This window comes from Mobula birostris, chromosome 18 (genome assembly GCF_030028105.1).
Source record: "Mobula birostris isolate sMobBir1 chromosome 18, sMobBir1.hap1, whole genome shotgun sequence".
NCBI classification, from domain to species: Eukaryota; Metazoa; Chordata; class Chondrichthyes; order Myliobatiformes; family Myliobatidae; genus Mobula; species Mobula birostris.
This window is the reverse complement of record NC_092387.1, coordinates 1,886,892-1,913,129: the sequence shown is the minus strand read 5'-3', so window position 1 is coordinate 1,913,129 and position 26,238 is coordinate 1,886,892. Positions and strand designations below refer to the sequence as shown.

The following is a 26,238-nucleotide window of genomic DNA, read 5'->3' as shown; positions in this document are numbered from 1 at the left end:
TAGGAAGGGATTGAACAAGGGGGGGTTAACACTGTGTCGAGGCCATATCTAACTCCCTCTTAAATATAGCCAATGAACTGGCCTCAACTGTTTCCTGTGGCAGAGAATTCCACAGATTCACCACTCTCTGTGTGAAGAAGTTTTTCCTAATCTCGGTCCTAAAAGGCTTCCCCTTTATCCTCAAACTGTGACCCCTTGTTCTGGACTTCCCCAACATCGGGAACAATCTTCCTGCATCTAGCCTGTCCAATCTCTTTAGGATTTTATACGTTTCAATCAGATCCCCCCTCAATCTTCTAAATTCCAGAGAGTATAAGCCTAGTTCATCCAGTCTTTCATCATATGAAAGTCCTGCCATCCCAGGAATCAATCTGATGAACCTCTTTTACTCCCTCTATGGCAAGGATGTCTTTCCTCAGATTAGGAGACCAAAAACTGCACACAATACTCCAGGTGTGGTCTCACCAAGGCCTTGTACAACTGCAGTAGTACCTCCTTGCTCCTATACTCAAATCCTCTTGCTATGAATGCCAGCATACCATTCGCCTTTTTCACCGCCTGCTGTACCTGCATGCCCACTTTCAATGACTGGTGTACAATGACACCCAGGTCTCATTGCACCTCCCCTTTTCCTAATCGGCCACCATTCAGATAATAATCTGTTTTCCTGTTCTTGCCACCAAAGTGGATAAGCTCACATTTATCCAGATTAAATTACATCTGCCATGAATTTGCCCACTCACCTAACCTATCCAAGTCACCCTGCATCCTCTTAGCATCCTCCTCACAGCTAACACTGCTGCCCAGCTTCGTGTCATCCGCAAACTTGGAGATGCTGCATTTAATTCCCTTGTCTAAGTCATTAATATATATTGTAAACAACTAGGGTCCCAGCACTAAGCTTTGCGGTACCCCACTAGTCACTGCCTGTCATTCTGAAAAGGTCCCGTTTATTCCCACTCTTTGCTTTCTGCTAACTAATTCTCTTTCCACATCAATACCTTACCCGCAATACCGTGCTTGAAGTTGGCACACTAATCTCCTGTGTGAGACCTTGTCAAAAGCCTTTTGAAAATCCAAATATACCACATCCACTGGTTCTCCCCTATCCACTCTACTAGTTACATCCTCAAAAAATTCTATGAGATTCGTCAGACATGATCTTCCTTTCACAAATCCATGCTGACTTTGTCCGATGATTTCACCGCTTTCTAAATGTGTTGTTATCACATCTTTGGTAACTGACTCTAGCATTTTCCCACCACCGATGTCAGGCTTACCGGTCTATAATTCCCCAGTTTCTCTCTCCCTCCTTTTTCAAAGAGCGGGGTTACATTAGCCACATTAGATTTGGGAAAGTTTTTTTCGGATATGAGATGCCCATATTCTAGAGGGACATAATCATTCCTATGGATGGTGTTTGAACCTGCACAGTGGACCAATGGGGGAGGTGGTTGAATTTGTATGAAGACTCCTTACCTACATCGCAGAAGGGATGCCACTGATATCAATCCCTTTGACAAAGAAAAGACTGCTGGGGGTAATTATCTCGTTGTGAGGGTTTTGACATTCTGCTTTGGGGAGCTGGGGGTATCCATTTTAGCCAACCTTAGCCCAGCCTTAAGGGATTTGAGCCTCTGTAGCCCCAGTGATGTTTCTCTACGTATAATTTGTTTAATTGGAAGGTCCTGACTCTTAAAGTGATTTCCACACCTGACAGGGTGTTGGTGTAGGTGGTATGTTGAGTACAGGTACAAGGTGGCAAGATGGATGGCAGGTGTGAGCAGGAACTGTGCCCTGGGTGGCTGTGTCTATGCTAGATGGCATTGTGAAGGTGGGCACTTGCTTGATGAATGGCACTTACTGGAGATACAGTCCCTAGGCCTACCCATGGCTCACAGGGTGGTGTGGTTGATCTGTGGTGCCTTATGTATACCCCCCTGGTGCCCTAGATGAGAACCTTGCCCATGTTGGTTGGGTAGAGGGCTGTTACAAAGGAAGGATGTTTTAAATGATAACATGATGTGGCCAGGCTGTCCTGGGAACTGACTTAGATGAACTTAGAATACCTGTTCACCTAATGTGGCACCTGTACTGTTACTGGTGAAGAATGCTGCGCGTGCATTCCTGCTGGGTCAGGGAACAGCACTCACCTGATTGATCACATCTGAGAGTCAGTGTATAAGATAACATGGGGGAACCAGCTCATTGGCTATTACATTCCGGGGTGGGGCTGGTGCCCCTTTGGGGCATAGGGAGGCTGGAGCTTTAGTGTAGTATACTGGGAGGTGACTGTTGGGTTTACAGTATTGGGTATTATACTCTTGTGCTTTATATGCAACTTAGAGAGTTCATGGGAGTCATACTTGTCTGAGGGCTGAAGCATCATATTCACAACTTTTGAGGGTTGAAGTATCCGGTGGGAGGTGTGGCTTACTCTGCCTGTCACAAGCTGCTTTATTGGGATTGGTTAGTTTAGCAACTGCAGCTGCTTTTCCCATTGGTTAACTGCCTGGCATCCAGTTTCAAATGTCCTGAGTACAAAATAGCATATGGAAGAGGTGTGCTTTCTCCTCCTTTGCTTAAGGCAAGCGGTGCACATAACCATTGGGGAGGTATGCTCTGAGTGTGCTTTTGTTGGATATTTAGCTTTGTAGTTTCTATAACTTGGGGAACATGAATGCCTGGTCAAAATTTTTACTGTCTGTGAATAAATAATTAATATACTTATTCATTGTCAGTGTCTCACTTGCCAGACCCACAAACCCGATTCAACGTTGCCGGGACACTATTGGGGATAATGGCAGGACAGTTATGGCTGGAGTTTCGAGAGGAAATTTGGAAGGCACAGGATAGATAAATCTGAAAGATGAAGAAGGATTCTAAAGGGAGGAGGAGGTAACTGTGGCTGACAAGGGAAGTCAAAGACATTAAAAAAAGGCAAAGGAGAGGGTGCAATTACTGGGAAGATAGAGGGTTGGGAAAAACTAACAGAAGGCAACTAAACAGCCATAAAGTTAAGTTAGCTAATAACTTAAGAGGACACAAAATGATTCTTCAGATATATAAAGAGTAAAAGAGTGACAAGAGTGGATGTCGGACTACTGGAAAATGATGCTGTAGTGTTACTTTGTGTATTATGTGCCGAGTCGTATACTGTGGGCGACCATGGTCTTCCCATGACCATGATTGTTCTTGGCAAATTTTTCTACAGAAACAGTTTGCCATACCTTCTTCTGAGCAGTGTCTTTACAACACTGGTGACCCCATACCCTTCAGAGATTGTCTGCCTGACATCAGTAACCTGAATTTGTGCTTAGCACCAGATGCTCATATGACCACCCACCACCTGCTCCCATGTTTTACGTGACTCTGATCGGGGTGGAGGGGAGGATTAACCAGGTGCCACAGTTGACCTAAGGGTGACTTACAGGTTAACAGAGGGAAAGAGCACCTTACACCTCCTTTGGCGGAGACGTATCTCCACCCCACCACACAGGAGAGGTAATAATGGAGGACAAAGAGATGGAGGAGAAACTTAATAAGTATTTTTCACCAGGCTTCACTGTAGAAGACACTAGAAGCATGCCAGAAATGTGAGTGTTCGGGCAGAAGTAAGTGCTGGTGCTATTACTAAGGAGAAGGTGCTTGGGAAGCTGAAAAGCCTAAAAGTAGATAAGTCACCGAAACCAAATGGTCTACACCCCAGAGTTCTGAAAGAGATCGTGGAGGCATTAGTAACGATCTTTCAAGAATCACTAGGTCCTGGAATGGTTCTGAAGGACTGGGAAATTACAAATGTCACTGCACTCTAAGAAGAAGGGAGGCAAAAGAAAGGAAATTATAGACCAATTAGCCTGACTTCAGTGTTTGGAAAGATGTTGGAATCTGTTATTAAGGATGAGCTCTCAGGGTACATGATATGGATGATGGAATTGATGCCCTTGGACATCACACCTTTATTCCTTCCACCAGGGCCTCAACGTGAGGAAAGTGTAAGGATGTGGACGTTGTGTAGGCAGAAGAGATTAGCCTGTGGCGCAGCGTGAACACACACCCAGTGGCCCAGTGTAGATGCACATCCAGTGACCCAGTGTCAATGCATGCGTGCACACACACACACACGCACACACACAGAGTGTAAATACATTCTGTGGCTAAATGTGAACACATGTCTTCTAGCCTAGTGGAAGTGCAGAAGTGCACAGTGGTAGTCCAAATGTGAACACATGCCTGATAGCTCTGTGTAAATTATATCCAGTAATCTGCTGAAAATTCCAAACAGTCAAGTGAAAAACAAAGAGAAAAATGCTAATGATCAATTGTTAACAAGATAGGTTCAGAACTCACTAACTCTTTCTTCTTCATGCACTCCATGACAATCAGGAAAAGCTGCTGAGCCTGCTGGCGACTGTAATTGAAGGTTTTCTGCACAGTGACCAAGAGTTGATCTCGCACGGACTCACTGATTATCCTGCATAGAAAGAACAGAGCCAATATGTGGTAAAACTGACCAACAATAACATCTCCGTCATCATAAACCAAGCCAAACCCTCCACACAGTGCCTCACAAAGGTAACACCAAATACTTAGGACTAGTGGAGTCAGACAGTGTTCTTTTTCCAGCCCGTGGGCCGGTATAATACTGTCCATTAGTTCCCAGCTGCATGTATGCCTGTGCCTAGCACAATCAGGAATGTGCTGGTGCTCTGAACACTTGTTTGCTCTGCCACTGATCCCAGTGTTGTCCCACAGACTTATGCCAACAAGTCTGGTCTATCTGGTGCACTCTCAGTAATTAACAGCATATACCTGCAATGCAATGAACCAAAACCACCTGCAACATGCCGACACAAACTGCAATTAGCAACACAACCTGTAACGCATTGGTACAATCTGCAACATTGCACATAACCTACAATGTCGAAAACCTGTAACATACTGGTACAACCCACAACATACTGACACAACCTGCGACATACCAGAACAACCTGTGGCACAGTGACACAACCTGCAAAATACGAACACGAGCTGCAAAGTACTGATGCGACCTGCGATGTACCAACACAACCTGTGACATACCAGCACAACCTACAATGTACTGATATGACCTGCCACGTACTGACACTACCTGCGACGTACTGACACTACCTACGACATACTGACACTACCTGCCACTTACAGACACTACCTGCGTCATACAGACATGACCTGCCACTTACAGACACTAGCTGCGACGTACTGACACTACCTGCCACTTACAGACACTACCTGCCACTTACAGACACTACCTGCGTCATACAGACTCTACCTGTGACGTACCGACACTACCTGCGACGTGCTGACACTACCTGTGACGTGGATTGTGTGCAGTTTTGGTCCCCTAATCTGAGGAAAGACATCTTTGCCATAGAGGGAGTACAAAGAAGGTTCACCAGATTGCTTCCTGGGATGGCAGGACTTTCATATGAAGAAAGACTGGATGAACTAGGCTTGTACTCGTTGGAATTTAGAAGATTGAGGGGGGATCTGATTGAAACGTATAAAATCCTAAAGGGATTGGACAGGCTAGATGCAGGGAGATTGTTCCCGATGTTGGGGAAGTCCAGAATGAGGGGTCACAGTTTGAGGACAAGGGGGAAGCCTTTTAGGACTGAGATTAGGAAAAACTTCTTCACACAGAGAGTGGTGAATCTGTGGAATTCTCTGCCACAGGAAACAGTTGAGGCCAGTTCATTGGCTATATTTAAGAGGGAGTCAGATATAGCCCTTGTGGCTAAAGGGATCAGGGGGTATGGAGGGAAGGCTGGTACAGGGTTCTGAGTTGGATGATCAGCCATGATCGTACTGAATGGCGGTGCAGGCTCGAAGGGCCGAATGGCCTACTCCTGCACCTATTTTCTATGTGCCGACACTACCTGCGGCGTACAGACTCTATCAGCGACGTACAGACTCTACCTGCAACATACCAACACAACCTGCGACATACCGACACAACCTGCGACATACCAACACAACCTGTGAAGTATGGCTAACACGAGAGGGCACAGGTGCTTGGAAGCAGCAACAGAGGAGATGTCGGGGTAATTTTTTTTTACGCAGAGTGGTGGGTGCGTGGAATGGGCTGCCAGCAACGGTAGTGGAGGCCATTCGATAGGGTCTTTTAAGAGACTCCTGGATAGCTACATGGAGCTTAGCAAAATAGAGGGCGTTGTGTAATCCTAGGTGATTTCTAAAGTAAGTACATTTTCGGCCCGGCATTGTGGGCCTTAGGGCCTGTATTATACTGTAGGTTTTCTGTTTCTATGTACTGACACAAGCTGCAAATCAACAGTAAAACCTGCAAAGTGCCAACACAACCTGTTATGTACCAACAGGTATAGTGGAGTGGGTGCTACAGTCGGAGTGTAGTCTGGCTTCTCTGTTACAAATACACTGGAGTGGGGATATAGTCAGAGTGTAGTCTGTATAGTTTGTTACTGGTATGGTGGAGTGCGGTGTGTAGTCAGGGTGTAGCCTGTGTTGCTTGTTACAAGTACGATGGAGTGTGGTGTGCAGTCAGGGTGTAGCCTGTGTTGCTTGTTACAAGTACGATGGAGTGTGGTGTGCAGTCAGGGTGTAGCCTGTGTTGCTTGTTACAACTATGATGGAGTGTGGTGTGTAGTCAGGGTGTAGCCTGTGTTGCTTGTTACATGTACGATGGAGTGTGGTGTGCAGTCAGGGTGTAGCCTGTGTTGCTTGTTACAAGTACGATGGAGTGTGGTGTGCAGTCAGGGTGTAGCCTGTGTTGCTTGTTACAAGTACGATGGAGTGTGGTGTGCAGTCAGGGTGTAGCCTGTGTTGCTTTTTACAAGTATGATGGAGTGTGGTGTGCAGTCAGGGTGTAGCCTGTGTTGCTTGTTACAAGTACGATGGTGTGTGGTGTGCAGTCAGGGTGTAGCCTGTGTTGCTTGTTACAAGTACGATGGAGTGTGGTGTGTAGTCAGGGTGTAGCCTGTGTTGCTTGTTACAAGTATGATGGGGTGTGGTGTGCAGTCAGGGTGTAGCCTGTGTTGCTTGTTACAAGTACGATGGAGTGTGGTGTGCAGTCAGGGTGTAGCCTGTGTTGTTTGTTACAAGTATGATGGAATGTAAGACCATAAGACATAGAGCAGAGTTGGACCATTCAGCCTATTGAGTGTGCTCCATCATGGCTGATCCCAGATCCAACTCAACTCCATATACCTGCCTTCTCGCCATACCATATCCTTTAATGCCATGACTGATCAGGAAATGATCAACTTCCATGTTAAATATACCCATGGACTTGGCCTCCACTGTGGCAGAGAATGCTACAGATTTATTATTCTCTGGCTAAAAAAATTCCTCCTTACCTCAGTTCTAAATGGTCGCCCCTCATTTTTGAGGCTGTTCTGGATACACCCACCAGCGGAAACACCCTCCCCACACCTACCCTATCTAGTCCTTTCAACATTCAGTAGGTTTCAATGAGATCCTCCTTACATTCTTCTAAATTCCAGTGAGTACAGGCCTAACGCTCCTCATCTGTTAACCCCTTCATTCTCAGAATCAGTCTCCTGAACTCTCTCTAATGACAACACATCTTTTCTGTGATATAAGACTCAAAACTGTTGACAATACTCCAAGTACTGCCTGACTAGTGTCTTATAAAAGCTCAACATTATCTCCTTGCTTTTATATTCTATTCCCCTTGAAATAATTGCTAACATTGCATTTGCCTTTTTTACCATAGACTCAACCTGTAAACTAACCTTCTGGCGGTCTTACACGAGGACTCCTGACTCCCTCTGTACCTCTGATGTTTGAACCTTCTCCCCATTTAGATAATAGTCCACACTATTGTTCCTTTTACCAAAATGCATAATCATACATTTCCCAACACTGTATTCCACCTGCCACTTTTTGCCCATTCTTACAATTTGTCTAAGTCCTGCTGTAATCACATTGCTTCCTCAGCACTACCTGCCCCTCCACCTATCTTCGTATCATCAGCAAACCTTGTCACAAAGTCATCAATATCATTATCCAAAACATCGACAAAAATTGGAAAAGTAGCAGTCTCAATACTGACCCTGAGGAACACCACTAGTCACTGGCAGCCCTCATATTTCATCTTTTTCCTTAGATCTTTTTAGTTGACTTTTGTTGTATTTTAAAAGCTTCCCTCCCACTCATCCAACTTCCCACTTACTTTTGCTACCTTATACACCATTGGTTTGGCTTTTGTGCAGTCTTTAACTTCCCTTGTCAGCCACAGTTGACTACCTCTGCCATTTGAGAACAACTTCTGTGGGACATATCTATCTTGTGCCTTGTGAAGTATTCCCAGAAATATCAGCCATCTCTGCTCTGCTCTCATCCTTGCCAGTATCCTCCTCCAATCCACCTGGACAAGCTCCTCTCTCATGCCTCTGTAATTCACTTTATTCCTTTGTGATACTGAAACATGTGACTTGTGCTTCTCCCTCTCAAATTACTGTACGAATTCAATCATATTATGATCACTGTCTCCTCAGGGTTCCTTTACGTTAAGTTGCCTAATAAGATCTGAGTTATTACACAACACCCAATCAAAGACAGCCTTTCCCCGAGTAGGCTTGAGCACAAGCTGCTCTAAAAAGCCATCTTGTAGTCTGTATTGTTTGTTACAGGTACTGTGGAGAGTGGGGTGTAGCCAGGGTGTAGTCTGTATTGTTTGTTACAGGTACTGTGGAGTGTGGGGTGTAGTTTGTATTGTTTGTTACAGGTACTGTGGACTGTGGGGTGTAGCCAGGGTGTAGTCTGCAGTATTTGTTAAAGGTATGGTGGAATGTGAGGGGTAGACAGGGTGTACTGGGTATTGCTTGTTAAAGGTAGAGTAGAATATGGGGTTGTAGTCTGTATTGTTTGATACAGGCACAATGGAGTGTGGGTTGTAGTCAAGGTGTAGTCTGATTGTTACAGGTGCAGTGGAGTGTGGGGTGTATTCTCTGTTATTTGTTATAGGGACAGTGGAGTCTGAGAGAGAGTCAGGTTGGTGTCTGCACTGCTTGTTACAAGTAGAGTGGAGTGGGGACATAGTTAGTGTATAGCCTACATTGTTTGTTCCAAGTATGGTGGAGTGTGACTGTAGTCAGGGTGTAGTCTGATTGTTACAGATTTGGTGGAGTTGGGGTGTCATCTATATTGATTGTTACAGATTTGGAGGAGTGTGGGGTGTAGTCTGTATTGATTGTTACAGATTTGGTGGATTGTCAGTGGTTTTTGTGTGAGGATACAGAGTGATTGGGGACTGTGAGTGTTTAGGTTAAGGCACTGAGTGATTTGGGACTGTGAGTGTTTAGGAGAGGATGCAGAGTGATTGGGGACTGTGAGTGTTTGAGTTTGGACACTGAGTGATTGGGGACTGTGAGTGTTTAGGAGAGGATGGAGAGTGTTTGTGTGTCTACACTGAGTGATTGGGGACTGTGAGTGTTTGTGTGTGGACACTGAGTGATTGGGGACTGTGAGTGCTTAGGAGAGGATGGAGAATGATTGGGAATGTCAGTGTTTGAGTTTGGACACTGAGTGATTGGGGACTACGAGTGTTTTGGAGAGGATGCAGAGTGATTGGGGACTGTGAGTGGGTTTGGACACTGAGTGATTGGAGACTATGAGTGTTTGGGTGTGGACACTGAGTGATTGGGGACTGAGTGTTTGTGTGTCTACACTGAGTGATTGGGGACTGTGAGTGTTTGATTTTGGAGACTGAGTGATTGGGGACTGTGAGTGTTTGGGTGTGGACCCTGAGTGATTGGGGACTGTGAGTGTTTGTGTATGTACACTGAGTGATTGGGGACTGTGAGTGTTTGATTTTGGACACTGAGTAATTGGGGACTGTGAGTGTTTGGGTGTGGACCCTGAGTGATTGGGGACTGTCAGTGTTTGTGTGTGGACACTGAGTGATTGGAGACTGTGAGTGATTAGGAGAGGATGCAGAGTGATTGGGGACTGTGAGTGTTTGCGTTTGGACACTGAGTGGGGACTGTGAGTGTTTAGGATAGGATGCAGAGTGATTGGGGACTCTGAGTGTTTGTGTGTCTACAGTGAGTGATTGGGGACTGTGAGTGAGTTTGGACACTGAGTGATTGGGGACTGTGAGTGTTTAGGAGAGGATGGAGAGTGATTGGGGACTGTGAGTGTTTGTGTGTGTACACTGAGTGACTTGGGACTGTGAGTGTTTAGAAGAGGATGGAGAGTGATTGGGGATGAGTGTTTGTGTGTCTACACTGAGTGATTTGGGACTGTGAGTGTTTGAGTTTGGACACTGAGTGATTGGGGACTGTGAGTGTTTAGGAGAGGATGCAGAGTGATTGGGGACTGTGAGTGTGTGTGTACTCTGAGTGATTGGGAACTGTGAGTGTTTGTGTGTGGACACAGTGATTGGGGACTGTGAATGATTAGGAGAGGATGGAGAGTGATTTGGGACTGTGAGTGTTTGAGTTTGGAGACTGAGTGATTGGGGACTGTGAGTGATTAGGAGAGGATGCAGAGTGATTGGGAACTGTGAGCGTTTGTGTGTGTACACTGAGTGATTGGGAACTGTGAGTGTTTGTGTGTGGACACTGAGTGATTGGGGACTGTGAGTGATTAGGAGAGGATGGAGAGTGATTGGGGACTGTGAGTGTTTGAGTTTGGACACTGAGTGATTGGGGACTGTGAGTGTTTAGGAGAGGATGCAGAGTGATTGGGGACTGTGAGTGTTTGGGTGTGTACACTGAGTGATTGGGAACTGTTAGTGTTTAGGAGAGGATGCAGAGTGATTTGGGACTGTGAGTGTTTGAGTTTGAGACTGAGTGATTGGGGACTGTGAGTGATTAGGAGAGGATGCAGAGTGATTGGAGACTGAGTGTTTGTGTGCGTACACTGAGTGATTGGGAACTGTGAGTGTTTGTGTGTGGACACTGAGTGATTGGGGACTGTGAGTGATTAGGAGAGGATGGAGAGTGATTGGGGACTGTGAGTGTTTGAGTTTGGACACTGAGTGATTGGGGACTGTGAGTGTTTAGGAGAGGATGCAGAGTGATTGGGGACTGTGAGTGGGTTTGGACACTGAGTGATTGGGGACTGTGAGTGTTTGGGTGTGGACACTGAGTGATTTGGGACTGTGAGTGTTTAGGAGAGGATGCAGAGTGATTGGGGACTGTGAGTGTTTAGAAGAGGTTGTAGAGTGATTGGGGACTGTGAGTGTTTGCGTTTGGACACTGAGTGATTGGAGACTGTGAGTGTTTGTGTGTATACACTGAGTGATTGGGGACTGTGAGTGTTTAGGAGAGGATGGAGAGAGATTGGCGACTGACTGTTTGTGTGTCTACACTGAGTGATTTGGGACTCTGAGTGTTTGAGTTTGGAGACAGTGATTGGGGACTGTGAGTGATTAGGAGAGGATGCAGAGTGATTGGGGACTGCGAGTGTTTGTGTGTGTACACTGAGTGATTGGGAACTGTGAGTGTTTGTGTGTGGACACTGAGTGATTGGGATTGTGAGTGTTTGCGTTTGGACACTGAGTGATCTGGGACTGTGAGTGTTTAGAAGAGGTTGTAGAGTGATTGGGGACTGTGAGTGTTTGGGTTAGGACACCGAGTGGGGACTCTGAGTGTTTAGAAGAGGTTGTAGAGTGATTGGAGACTGAGTGTTTGTGTGTGTACACTGAGTGATTGGGAACTGTGAGTGATTAGGAGAGGATGCAGAGTGATTGGGGACTGTGAGTGTTTGAGTTTGGACACTGAGTGATTTGGGACTGTGAGTGCTTAGGAGAGGACGCAGAGTGATTGGGGACTGTGAGTGTTTAGAAGAGGTTGTAGAGTGATTGGGGACTGTGAGTGTTTGCGTTTGGACACTGAGTGATTGGAGACTGTGAGTGTTTAGGAGAGGATGGAGAGTGATTGGGGACTGTGAGTGTTTGTGTGTATACACTGAGTGATTGGGGACTGTGAGTGTTTAGGAGAGGATGGAGAGAGATTGGAGACTGAGTGTTTGTGTGTCTACACTGAGTGATTTGGGACTGTGAGTGTTTGAGTTTGGAGACAGTGATTGGGGACTGTGAGTGATTAGGAGAGGATGCAGAGTGATTGGGGACTGCGAGTGTTTGTGTGTGTACACTGAGTGATTGGGAACTGTGAGTGTTTGTGTGTGGACACTGAGTGATTGGGATTGTGAGTGTTTGCGTTTGGACACTGAGTGATCTGGGACTGTGAGTGTTTAGAAGAGGTTGTAGAGTGATTGGGGACTGTGAGTGTTTGGGTTTGGACACTGAGTGATTGGAGACTGTGAGTGTTTAGGAGAGGATGGAGAGAGATTGGGGACTGTGAGTGTTTGGGTTAGGACACCGAGTAGGGACTCTGAGTGTTTAGAAGAGGTTGTAGAGTGATTGGGGACTGTGAGTGTTTGTGTGTGTACACTGAGTGATTGGGAACTGTGAGTGTTTGTGTGTGGACACTGATTGATTTGGGACTGTGAGTGTTTAGGAGAGGATGCAGAGTGATTGGGGACTGTGAGTGTTTGAGTTTGGACACTGAGTGATTGGGAACTGTGTGTGTTTAGGAGAGGATGGAGAGTGATTGGGGACTGTGAGTGTTTGCATTTGGACACTGAGTGGGGACTGTGAGTGTTTAGAAGAGGTCGTAGAGTGATTGGGGACTGTGAGTGTTTAGGAGAAGATGAAGAGAGATTGGAGACTGTGAGTGTTTGTGTGTCTACACTGGGTGATTGGGGACTGTGAGTGTTTGGGTGTGGACACTGAGTGATTGGGGACTGTGAGTGTTTGAGTTTGGAAACTGAGTGATTGGGGACTGTGAGTGTTTGAGTTTGGACACTGAGTGATTTGGGACGGTGAGTGTTTAGGAGAGGATGCAGAGTGATTGGGGACTGTGAGTGTTTGAGTTTGGAGACTGAGTGATTGGAGACTGTGAGTGTTTAGGAGAGGATGGAGAGAGATTGGGGACTGTGAGTGTTTGTGTGTCTACAGTGAGTGATTTGGGACTGTGAGTGTTTAGGAGAGGATGCAGAGTGATTGGGGATGAGTGTTTGTGTGTCTACAGTGAGTGATTGGGGACTGTGAGTGTTCGGGCGAGGAAACTGAGTGATCAAGAATTGTGAGTGTTTGAGTGTGGATGCTGAGTGAATTAAGACCTACCCTCCATCTGCTGAGTACTTATGTGCAAAGGCTAGGATGTCAGAAGCTCTCCCGCTGCCATCACAGACAACCACCGGCACTGGTGGCTCTTCCCGCAGGTTCTCCAACACCATCGGTATCACATTTGGACCACCTTCCACAACCAAACAAACTACTGGTACTCTCTGACCGAGACCTGGAGAGGACACAGAAAGATCAGTAAATGGGTGTGGCACAGTGCTGTCTAAGTTAGTGCATTGCCTTACACACTTGTAGGATTAGGATTTGGTCCCTGCTGATATCTGTACCTTTTCCCTGTGACTACATGGGTGTCCTTCGGGTGATGCAGTTTCTCCCACTTTCCAAAGGTGTACAGCTAGGGTCAGTGTGCTGTGGCACGCTAGGCTGCAGACTGCGCAGCACAATCCTTCCTAATTTGATTTTACACAATGACACATTTTCTCTGTATGTTTTGACATAGAAATAAAGCTTATCTTTAATTTTTCAATATCAGAGCAAGGTCACTAGATTTTGAGTAAGTCAAGCAGGAAATTTAGCTATTAATAAATAAGAAGCAATGGGGGGAGTGAGATTCCTACACTGACCAGGGCACCGTTGACGCCCGTTCACTGTCTTCACTGAACATTGTCTACAGGGATTCCATACTCCACTTACACCACTCCTGATTGATGATTCCTTCAGAGCATACGACATAGGAGCAGAATTTGGCTATTTGGCCTATCCAGTTTGCTCTGCCATTCAATTATTGCTGATCCTTTTTTCTCCTCCTCGGCACCACCTAGCAGCCTTCTCCCTGTAACCTCTGATGCCATGTCCAATCAAGAATCTATCAATCTCTGCCTGGAAGTCTGATGTAGCAGTATTTCAGAGCAGTAAGGGAAATTGTGGGCACGTGGCCAAATGGTTAAGGCACTGGACTAGCTACCTGAAGGTCGTGAGTTTGAGCTCCAGCCAAGGGAACGTGTTGTGTCCTTGAGCAAGGCACTTAATCACACATTGCTCTGCGACGACACTGGTGCCAAGCTGTATGGGTCCTAATGCCCTTCCCTTTGACAACATTGGTGTTGTGGAGAGGGGAGACTTGCAGCGTGGGCAACTGCTGGTCTTCCATACAACCTTGCCCAGGCCTGTGCCCTGGAGAGTGAAGACTTTCCAGGCGTAGATCCATGGTCTCGCAAGACTAACGAATGCCTTAAAGGGAAATTACAGTGGTATGAGAGAGGAGCTGGCCAAAGTAAATTGGAGGGAGCTGCTGGTAGGGATGACAGCAGAGCAGCAAATGGCATGCGTTCCTGGGACAAATAAGAAAGGTGCAGGACATGTGTATTCAAAAATGAAGAAATACTCAAATGGCAAAATAGTACAACCGTGGCTGACAAGGGAAGTCGAAGCTATTGTAAAAGCAAAAGAAAGGGCATACAACAAAGCAAAAATTAGTGGGAAGATAGAGGATAGGGAAGTTTTAAAAACCTACAGACAGCAACTAAAAACATCATTAGAAGTGAAAGATGAAATATGAAAGCAAGCTAGCAAATAATATCAAAGTGGATAGTAAAAGTTTTTTCAAATATGCTAAAAATAAAAGAGAAGTGAGAGTGGATATAGGGCCGCTAGAAAATGAGGCTGGAGAAATAATAACAGGGTCAAGGAGATGGCTGATGATCTAAATGAGTATTTTGCATCAGTCTTCATTGTGGAAGGCACTAGCAGTATGTCTCATGTTGTAGTGTGTGAAGGAAGAGAAGTGGGTGAGTTACTATTACAAGAGAGAAGACCGAAAAGTACATAAGTCACCCAGACCAGAGGAACTGCACCCTAGGGTTCTGAAAGAGGTAGTGGTAGAGATTGTGGTGGCATTAGAAATGATCTTTCAAAAATCATTGGACTCTGGCATGGTGCCAGAGGACTGGAAATTTGCAAATGTTACTCCACTCTTTAAGAAAGGAGGAAGGCAGCAGAAAGGAAATTACAGACCAGTTCGCCTGACCTCAGTGGTTGGGAAGATGTAAGAGTCGATTGTTATGAATGAGGTTTTGCAGTACTTGGTGACACAGGACAAGATCAGACAAAGTCAGCATGGTTTCCTTCAGGGAAAATCCTGCCTGACAAACCTGTTGGAATTCTTTGAGGAGATTACAAGTAGGATAGATAAAGGGGATGTAGTGAATGTTGTATATTTGGACTTAGAGAAGGCCTTTGACAAGGTGCCACACATGAGGTTGCTTACCAAGTCAAGAGTCTGTGATATTACAGGAAATTTACTAATATAGTTACAGCATTGGCTGATTGGTAGGAAGCAGAGGGTGGAAATAAAAGGATCCTTTTCTGGTTGTCTGTCAGTGACTAGTTGTGTTCAGCAGCGGTCAGTGTTGGGACCACTTCTTTTTGTACTGTATATCAATGACTTAAGTGATGGAATAGATGGCTTTGTTACCAAGGTTGCAGATGATACAAAGACTGGTGGAGGGGCAGGTAGTTTTGAGGAAACAGGTAGAATACAGATGGACTGATTAAGAGAATGGGCAAGAAAGTGGCAAATGAAATACAATGTTGGAAAATGCATGGTCATGCACTTTGGTAGTAGAAATAAACGTGCAGACTATTTCCTAAACATAAAGAAACCACTGAGGTCAGGCTAATTGGCCTATAATTTCTTTTTTTTCCTTTTCAAATCTTTTTATTATTATTATCCAAAATAAACAAGAGTATATCGAAGTAGGCAATACTTACAATGTCTCAAGAAGAAAAAAATTGTTTTAAAGATTGAAAAAATTTTGGTGACAAAAAAAGAGGAAAAAACCCTACTAAGCAAGGAGAAGTGAGAAAAAAAACCCATCAGGTGTTCAACCCCGGAGCCATACAAAAAGCTTCTAAAGATAAACATCAAACCACCAGCAAGAAAAAAAAAGTACCAAAAATTTACAATTAGATTGTGGAGGAAATCTATCAATGAACTCAAATGATGGTGACGAGCAAATGAGCCCCATCTTTTCTCAAAATCAAACATCGGTTCAAATGTTCGACTTCTAATTTTCTCCAAACTAAGACGTAGTATCACTTGAGAGAACCATTGTGACAAAATGGGAGCTGATGTATCCTTCCACTTCAACAAAATGGCCCTCCTAGCTATCAATGTAACAAATGCAATAACATGTTGGTCAGACAAAGAGATAACACGGATATTTTGAGGAATTATTCCACAAATCACAGTTAATTTGTGAGGTTGTAAATTAATTTTAAGTGCTTTAGAAATTGTACAAAAAACTGACTTCCAGAACTGTTCCAGTATAGAACAGGACCAAAACATGTGTGTCAGTGTAGCTGTCTCAGTTTTACATCTATCGCACTAACTATCAACATTAGGAAACATTTTAGACAATCTCTCCTTCGACCACTACAATTTCATTTATTCTGCCTCCCTCCTTACTTAAAGAGTGGAGTGACATTTCCAGTATTCCAGTCTTCCGAAACCATTCAAGAATCTAGTGATTCTTGAAAGATGATTACTAATGTCTCTACAATCTCTTCAGCCACCTCTATCAGAACCCTGAGCTGTAGTCCATCTGGTCCAGGTTAAATATCTACCTTCAAACTTTTCAGCTTCCCAAGCACCATCTCTTTAGTACTAGCAACTACACTCACTTCTGCCCCCGGACACTCCTGAATTTCTAGCACCCTCCTGGTGTCTTCCACAGTGAAAACTGACACAAAATACTTACTAAGTTCATCTGCCATTCTTCGTCCATCGACATTATCCAGTGATCTGATATCCAATCTCACCTCTCTTTTGCTTTTATTTTGTACCTCTGTTATATTATTGGCTTGCTTACCTACATACGGCACAGCTGTAAATCTGCCTAGAGTAGGCCATCCTCAAAAACTGAGTGACCATGCAAGAAGGGGACTAGTGAGGAAGGCCACCAAGAGACTTATGACAACTCTGGAGGAGTTACAAGCTTCAGTGGCTGAGATGGGAGAGACTGTGCATACAACGACTGTTGCCCAGGTGCTTCACCAGTCGCAGCTTTATGGGAGAGTGGCAAAGAGAAAGACACTGTTGAAAAATCTCGCATGAAATCTTGGATACAGTTTGCCAGAAGGCATATGGGAGACCCTGAAGTCAGCTGGAAGGTTTCATGGTCTGTTGAAACCAAAATTGGCTATCAGATTAAGCGCTATCATCATCAAAAACATACCATCCCTACTGTGAAGCACGGTTTGGTTGCATCATGCTGTGGGGATGCTTCACTGTAGCAGGCCCTGGAAGGCTTGTGAAGGTTGAGGGTAAAATGAATGCAGCAAAATACAGGGAAATCCTGGAAGAAAGCCTGATGCAGTCTGCAAGAGAACTGCAACTTGTGAGAAGATTTGTTTTCCAGCAAGACAATGGCCCCAAGCATAAAGCCAAAGCTACACAGGAAATGGTTAAAAACAACAAAGTTAGTGTCCTGGAGTTGTCAAGTCAGAGTCCAGACCTCAATCCAATTGAGAATTTGTGCCTGGACTTAAAAAAGGCTGTTCACTCACGATCCCCATGCAATCTGACAAAACTTGAGCTGTTTTGTAAAGAAGAATGGGGAAAAATTGCAGTGTCCAGATGTACAAAGCTGGTAGAGTCTATCACACAAACTCAAAGCTGTGATTGCTGCCAAAGGTGCATCTACTGACTTGAAAGGGTGAATACTTATGTAATCAATTATTTTGTGTTTTATATTTGAAATTAATTTAGATCACTTTGTAGAGATCTGTTTCCACTTTGACACGAAGAAGTCTCTTTCCCAGGGCTAAAATGGCTAATACAAGAGGACACAGTTTTAAGGTGCTTTGAAGTAGGTACAGAGGAGATGTCAGGGGTAAGTATTTTTATGCAGAGTGATGGGTGTGTGGAATGGGCTGCTGGCGACGGTGATGGAGGCGGATACGATGGGGTCTCTTTAAGAGGAAGAGGATCGAGGAAAGAGAACCGGGTCGAGACAACAGAGACTTATGAAGAAGAGGGGTTCGGTGGGTAATACCGTTCTGGCTGACCGGAGGTGCACTGAGACCGGTAAGTGTAAAGGAGTTGGGTGCTTACTGATCTGGTTAACAACAGATGGTGCAATCCGGGGTATATTACGATCGAGGAACGTGTTTGCAGACTGGATATTGAACTTTTTACTGTTGGACTTCGGCCACATTCCACCGTGATACAACACTTGGCGGCACGGGAGGTCATTCTTGCCTGTGGCCATCGAACGTGCAGCTCCTCCCGTGGAGGGTCAGACACCCTGAGCCAATAGACTGGTCCTGGACTTATTTTCCATTTGGCATAGTTTGCATTTTGCTGTTGATTGTTGTGGTTTTTGTATTGCTATATTTATGCTCTATTCTTGGTTGGTGCGGCTGTAACGAAACCAAATTTCCCTCGGGATCAATAAAGTATATCTATCTATCTATCTTTGAAAGAGGCTCCTGGATAGGTACATGGAGCTTAGAAAAATAGAGGGCCATGGGTAACCCTGGGTAATTTCTAAAGTAAGTACACATTCGGCACAGCATTGTGGGCCGAAGGGCTTGTACTGTGCTGTAGGCTTTCTATACTTCTATGTTTTTATGTTGATCGGTGTCCAAAATCCAAATTAAATCCACTATGATTCAATGTTGTAAACCAATAAAACATGAAAACTTCAAGGGGACTTAATAGTTTTGATTGGCACTGCAGCTCCCATTAGTCTATTTTCCCTTACATTTCTTAATGCTACCCAAAAAGATTCTACATCTTCCAATCCTCTGTCACCACTTTCAAAGGATTGGTTTTCTGGTACAAAGAACGAGCAGAAGATGAGGGCTAATTGTGTTTACTGCATACAAGTATAGTGTTGAAAATAAAAACCTCAAATTGATGATTCAGTAAATTTGCTAACACCACTGCAGTCAGGTACCACTCTAGTCAAGAATGTGATTGCATGGCTCAAAAGGAAGGTTGAGCTGATGACAGCTCAGTGATCCTTTCCCTTCACTGCCTTTTCATATTCCCGGGCACAGGACGAGAAAGGGAAACCCACAGGTCACAGACTGATGGGGAGTTTGCTGCAGTATAGCCCACACCCTGCCCAGCGCGCTCTGTGCTACAAACTTCCTTACGTGTGTTGATTTTCTGCAGGGAAACATGTTTCTCCAGCTGTCGCCGGAGCCTGACTTCCGCTCCGTACTTGCCCAGCGTACCATTATCGGCCAGGATGAAGTGGGAGTGGGTGCTGCTCAGCACAGTCAGCTTGCTCAGAGGGTTTGACATCGTTTGATAAGGTCTGGTGACCTGGAACAAAAATAAACATCAGTGGCATCTTAGCTGTCAGTGACCAAACCCTGATATGTGAACCATGACCCAACTCACTGTAACCCCTCACCTCTCAGGCAACCTTTAACCCCTACTTTGTGACTGCCATGACTGATACCCAGTGTCCTGATCTCTTGGTTATCCCAAACAATAAAGATTCCTGACAGCTCTATGACCATTTTCCACCTGCTCCCCATGAACCCCTGTTCTCAATGATCAGAGCCCAACCAAGTGGCTGGAGTCTGAGACAGTGACCAGTCTCCAGCTCCTGGCTCTGGGTTCTCACGTGATAATTAACTTTCTCTGGTGAGCGAGAATTTCACCAACCTTGGAAAGAAGCAGCCACCCCCTCCAACTGGATCAATTGGAGAATTACTTCTTCCTCTCATCCCTGCACTCTGTAAACTGTAAAGCTGATTCTGTCAGACAGCCAACAAATAAGTCATTCCTCCCCTAACCCCAACAGATCCCTCCCTCTGTTCATTACCCTCAAGCTGCCCCTCATACCCCACACCCCTACTCCCAACCACCAACCCCACTGCTTGTTATTTCAAGCTCCCCCACACAACCCCCGCTCCCTGCCCAGCTGCTGGTGGTCAGCCCAGGGCCCCTCCTGTCATCAGTCCATTTGCCTTGTCAAAATGATTTATATACTCGCTTATCCCACCCACATCCTTATCACTCAAGATCCTCAGACATAGCTCACCTCAATATATAACACAAAATATCTTGAACAGAATAACAGAGCTGAACAGATTGTGGAATATTGGTCACTTGGGTTGACCATTTGGAAGTTTGGTTGATCACCGAGCTTGGTTTATATACTCCTCAGGGGTCGGTTAGATGTCGTGTCTGGTTGGCTGGTTCAAAACATTGTGAACAGTAGAAGATTCTGATTGACTAGCTTCGAGGGAGTTTCGTCGCTGTCCAGATCCTGAGATTACCGGTGATTCGTTGATTGTTGACCTTGCTGTTTCTCTTTCCTCCATAAGGGTTAATTTCCCAGATCAATGTTGATGTGTTTGTTGATAGGTCCTTCTGTAGAGGACCACACTTCGAGAAATTCTCATTCTTCATTGAGTCAAGACTCTGGCTGTTGTCCTGTTGAAATGGAGTCCTTCTTCCATAAGACCATAAGACATAGGACCAGAATTAGGCCATTCAACCCATTGAGTCTGCTCTGCCATTCCATCATGGCTGACCCCAGATCCAACTCAACCCCATACACCATATCCATATCCTCGCCATATCCTTTGATGCCCTGACCGATCAGGAAACGATCAATTTCTGCCTTAAGTATACCCACAGACTTGGCCTCCACTGCAGTCTGTGGCAGAATATTCCACAGGTTCACTACTCTCTGGTTAAAAAAACATCCTCCTTACCTCTGTTCTAAAAGATTGCCCCTGAGGCTGTGCCCTTTAGTTTCCCCACCATAGGAAACATCCTCTCTATATCCACCCCATCTAGTCTTTTCAACATTTGCTAGGTTTCAATGAGATCCCCCTGCATTCTTCTAAATTTCAGTGAGTACAGGCGCAAAGCTGCCAAAATACTCCTCATATGTTAACCTCATCTTTGTCTTCATGAGATGATACTAACAAGAGTGGATTGTGCCTTCTGTTCACTAACCAGTGCTTGTGTAACCTGATCAATTGTTTTCTTCCTGTTTGACCAATGTAGTCCTTATTGCAGACACTACATTGGATTTTGTGCATCTATCAGTCACACTTTGTTGCTCTTTGGGTTTTGATAGGTTCCTCCTCAAAGTTGCAGTTGGTTTGTGATGTTGTGTTGCTGTCATTTCCAAGCCGTTCTTTATGTACTGCAGTACAATTCGTTTACTCATTGTTCGTGTAGTTTGTATGTTTTGGGTTACGACCTTGAGACACTTTCAAAGGAAATGGGGCGACAGCTGAAACATTTGATAGCTGGTTCCCAATACTCAACCAACAATGCTCAACAATTTCTGAAGAAGCTCAAGAATATATGAATGGAGGATGAGGAGACAATGGTTTCCTTCGATGTCACATCACTGTGTACGTCTGTCAATTTGAAATTTGCATGAGAACCAGTTGCAGACTGTTTCAATAGAGAACAATCATGAGGAAGGCATTTGTGAACTTCTCAGTCTGTGCTTATCAAGACTGATGGAGAAATTGATGAACAGATGAAAGGTGCACCAGTGGAATCTTCTGTCTCTGGCCTAGTTGCTGAAGTCGTAATGCAGAAATTAGAAGATGCAACAATACCAGAAATCAAATCCAAACTCTGGGTGCACTATGTGGACAACAACTTTGTGATTATCAAGGGAAATGATGTACAAAGAACACATCGACTGCTAAATAATGTCTTTAATGACATCAAGGTCATAATGGAAATTGAAAAGGCAAGTCAGCTTGCATTCTTGGATGTTCTTATCAAGAGAACTACTGCTGGTCAATTACAGACGTCAGTCAACAGGAAAGCAACACACACCAATCAAATGCTGAACTTCAGTAGCAATCACTCAAAGTTTCAGAAACAAAGCTGCTTGAAAATTTTGTCAAGAGGATTGTCCCATTACAACACCACACATACAGGACTGGAAGAAGAAAAGCGCCTCTTCCAGACCTTTCAACAAAACGGATATCAAAGAAGCTTCATCTAAAGGTGCCTCAAGGTCATAACTTTAAATATAAAACTAGGGAAAGTGAGGCAGTGATAGGCAGGAGCTATAGGGAGGTGGTCACACCAAAGCTACAGCAGACAGATAAATGGGTGACTGTCAGGAGAGAGAAGGGAGAAGTGTCAGTAGTGGAGAGCACACCTGTGGCCGTCCCCTTCAACAATATGTACTCCATTTTGAGTACTGTTAGGGGGGATGACTCTGGCCCTGTGGCTCAGAGGGGTAGGGGACTGAAGAGTATGGTAGTAGTTATAGGGGGAAACATAGAAACATAGAAAATAGGTGCAGGAGTAGGTCATTTGGCCCTTCGAGCCTGCACCACCATTTATTATGATCAGGGCTGATCATCCAACTCAGAACCCCGCCCCAGCCTTCCCTCCATACCCCCGATCCCTTTAGCCACAAGGGCCATATCTAACTCCCTCTTAAATATAGCCAATGAACTGGCCTCAACTGTTTCCTGTGGCAGAGAATTCCACAGATTCACCACTCTCTGTGTGAAGAAGTTTTTCCTAATCTCAGTCCTAAAAGGCTTCCCCCTTATCCTCAAACTGTGACCCCTCATTCTGGACTTCCCCAACATCGGGAACAATCTTCCTGCATCTAGCCTGTCCAATCCCTTTAGGATTTTATACGTTTCAATCAGATCCCCCCTCAATCTTCTAAATTCCAACGAGTACAAGCCCAGTTCATCCAGTCTTTCTTCATATGAAAGTCCTGCCATCCCAGGAATCAATCTGATGAACCTTCTTTGTACTCCCTCTATGGCAAGGATGTCTTTCCTCAGATTAGGGGACCAAAACTGCACACAATACTCCAGGTGTGGTCTCACCAAGGCCTAGTACAACTGCAGTAGTACCTCCCTGCTCCTGTACTCGAATCCTCTCGCTATAAATGCCAGCATACCATTCGCCTTTTTCACCGCCTGCTGTACCTGCATGCCCACTTTCAATGACTGGTGTATAATGACACCCAGGTCTCGTTGCACCTCCCCTTTTCCTAATCGGCCACCATTCAGATAATAATCTGTTTTCCTATTTTTGCCACCAAAGTGGATAACTTCACATTTATCCACATTAAATTGCATCTGCCATGAATTTGCCCACTCACCCAACCCATCCAAGTCACCCTGCATCCTCTTAGCATCCTCCTCACAGCTAACACTGCCGCCCAGCTTCGTGTCATCCGCAAACTTGGAGATGCTGCATTTAATTCCCTCATCCAAGTCATTAATATATATTGTAAACAACTGGGGTCCCAGCACTGAGCCTTGCGGTACCCCACTAGTCACTGCCTGCCATTCTGAAAAGGTCCCGTTTATTCCCACTCTTTGCTTCCTGTCTGCTAACCAATTCTCTATCCACATCAATACCTTACCCCCAATACCGTGTGCTTTAAGTTTGCACACTAATCTCCTGTGTGGGACCTTGTCAAAAGCCTTTTGAAAATCCAAATATAGCACATCCACTGGTTCTCCCCTATCCACTCTACTAGTTACATCCTCAAAAAATTCTATGAGATTCGTCAGACATGATTTTCCTTTCACAAATCTATGCTGACTTTGTCCGATCATTTCACCGCATTCCAAATGTGCTGTTATCACATCTTTGATAACTGACTCCAGCAGTTTCCCCAACACCGACGTTAGGCTAACCGGTCTATAATTCCCGGGTTTCTCTCTCCCTCATTTTTTAAAAAGAGGGGTTACATTAGCCACCCTCCAATCCTCAGGAACTAGTCCAGAATCTAACGAGTTTTGAAAAATTATCACTAATGCATCCACTATTTCTTGGGCTACTTCCTTAAGCACTCTGGGATGCAGACCATCTGGCCCTGGGGATTTATCTGCCTTTAATCCCTTCAATTTACCTAACACCACTTCCCTACTAACATGTATTTCACTCAGTTCCTCCATCTCACTGGATCCTCTGTCCCCTACTATTTCTGGAAGATTATTTATGTCCTCCTTAGTGAAGACAGAACCAAAGTAATTATTCAATTGGTCTGCCATGTCCTTGCTCCCCATAATCAGTTCACCTGTTTCTGTCTGTAGGGGACCTTACAGTCAGTTTTTATGTTCCCTGCCAGTTTTCTCTCATAATCTTTTTTCCCCTTCCTAATTAAGCCCTTTGTCCTCCTCTGCTGAACTCTGAATTTCTCCCAGTCCTCAGGTGAGCCATTTTGTCTGGCTAATTTGTATGCTTCTTCTTTGGAATTGATACTATCCTTAATTTCTCTTGTCAGCCATGGGTGCACTACCTTCCTTGATTTATTCTTTTGCCAAACTGGGATGAACAATTGTTGTAGTTCATTCATGCAATCTTTAAATGCTTGCCATTGCATATCCACCGTCAATCCTTTAAGTGTCATTTGCCAGTCTATCTTAGCTAATTCACATCTCATACCTTCAAAGTTACCCCTCTTTAAGTTCAGAACCTTTGTTTCTGAATTAACTATGTCACTCTCCATCTTAATGAAGAATTCCACCATATTATGGTCACTCTTACCCAAGGGGCCTCTCACGACAAGATTGCTAATTAACCCTTCCTCATTGCTCAATACCCAGTCTAGAATAGCCTGCTCTGTAGTTGGTTCCTCGACATGTTGGTTCAAAAAACCATCCCGCATACATTCCAAGAAATCCTCTTCCTCAGCACCTTTACCAATTTGGTTCACCCAATCTACATGTAGATTGAAGTCACCCATTATAACTGCTGTTCCTTTATTGCACACATTTCTAATTTCCTGTTTAATACCATCTCCGACCTCACTACTACTGTTAGGTGGCCTGTACACAACTCCCACCAGCGTTTTCTGCCCCTTAGTGTTATGCAGCTCTACCCCTATCGATTCCACATCTTCCCGGCTTATGTCCTTCCTTTCTATTGCGCTAATCTCATCTTTAACCAGCAATGCCACCCCACCTCCTTTTCTTTCATGTCTATCCCTCCTGAATATTGAATATCCCTGAACATTGAGCTTCTATCCTTGGTCACCCTGGAGCCATGTCTCTGTGCTCCCAACTATATCATAATCATTAATAACAATCTGCACTTTCAATTCATCCACCTTGTTACGAATGCTCCTTGCATTGACACACAAAGCCTTCAGGCGCTCTTTTACAACTCTCTTAGCCCTTATACAATTATGTTGAAAAGTGGCCCTTTTTGATGCTTGCCCTGGATTTGTCGGCCTGCCACTTTTACTTTTCACCTTACTGCATTTTGCTTCTACCCTCACTTTACACCCCTCTGTCTCTCTGCACTGGTTCCCATCCCCCTGTTGTGAACTAACCTCCTCTCGCCTAGCCTCTTTAATTTGATTCCCACCCCCCAACCATTCTAGTTTAAAGTCACCTCAGTAACCCTCACTAATCTCCCTGCCAGGATATTGGTCCCCCTAGGATTCAAGTGTAACCCGTCCTTTTTGTACAGGTCACGCCTGCGCCAAAAGAGGTCCCAATGATCCAAAAACTTGAATCCCTGCCCCCTGCTCCAATCCCTCAGCCACGCATTTATCCTCCACCTTATCGCATTCCTACTCTCACCGTCGCGTGGCACAGGCAGTAATCCCGAGATTACTACCTTTGCAGTCCTTTTTCTCAACTCCCTTCCTAGCTCCCTATATTCTCCTTTCAGGACCTCATCCCTTTTCCTACCTATGTCATTGGTACCTATATGTACCACGACCTCTGGCTCCTCACCCTCCCACTTCAGGATATCTTGAACACGATCAGAAATATCCCGGACCCTGGCACCAGGGAGGCAAACTACCATCCGAGTCTCTGGACTGCGTCCACAGAATCGCCTATCTGACCCCCTTCCTATCGAGTCCCCTATCACAACTGCCCTCCTCTTCCTTTCCCCTACCCTTCTGAGCTACAGGGCCAGATTCTGTGCCGGAGGCACGGCCACTGTCGCTTCCTCCGGGTAAGCTGTCTCCCCCAACAGTACTCAAACTACTCAAAGTACGACTATGACTATAGGAGGCTTGATAGTCAGGGCACAGATAGGCAATTCTGTGGATACAAAAAAGAAACATAGATGGTAGTTTGTCTCCCAGGTACTGGGGTCTGAGATG

At 45.0% G+C, this 26,238-nt stretch overlaps 1 protein-coding gene across 1 annotated transcript in view; it reads right to left on the bottom strand.

Moving 5' to 3' along the window:
* LOC140212235 (transient receptor potential cation channel subfamily M member 1-like) overlaps positions 1-26,238 on the bottom strand; it is a 333,942-nt gene that overhangs the window by 102,758 nt on the left and 204,946 nt on the right. The window contains exons 6-8 of the mRNA XM_072282961.1: positions 19,298-19,469; positions 13,175-13,349; positions 4,351-4,474 (exon numbers count right to left, since the gene is read on the bottom strand). Coding sequence (XP_072139062.1) covers positions 4,351-4,474; positions 13,175-13,349; positions 19,298-19,469 — 471 coding nt within the window. The remainder of the gene's footprint in view (positions 1-4,350; positions 4,475-13,174; positions 13,350-19,297; positions 19,470-26,238) is intronic.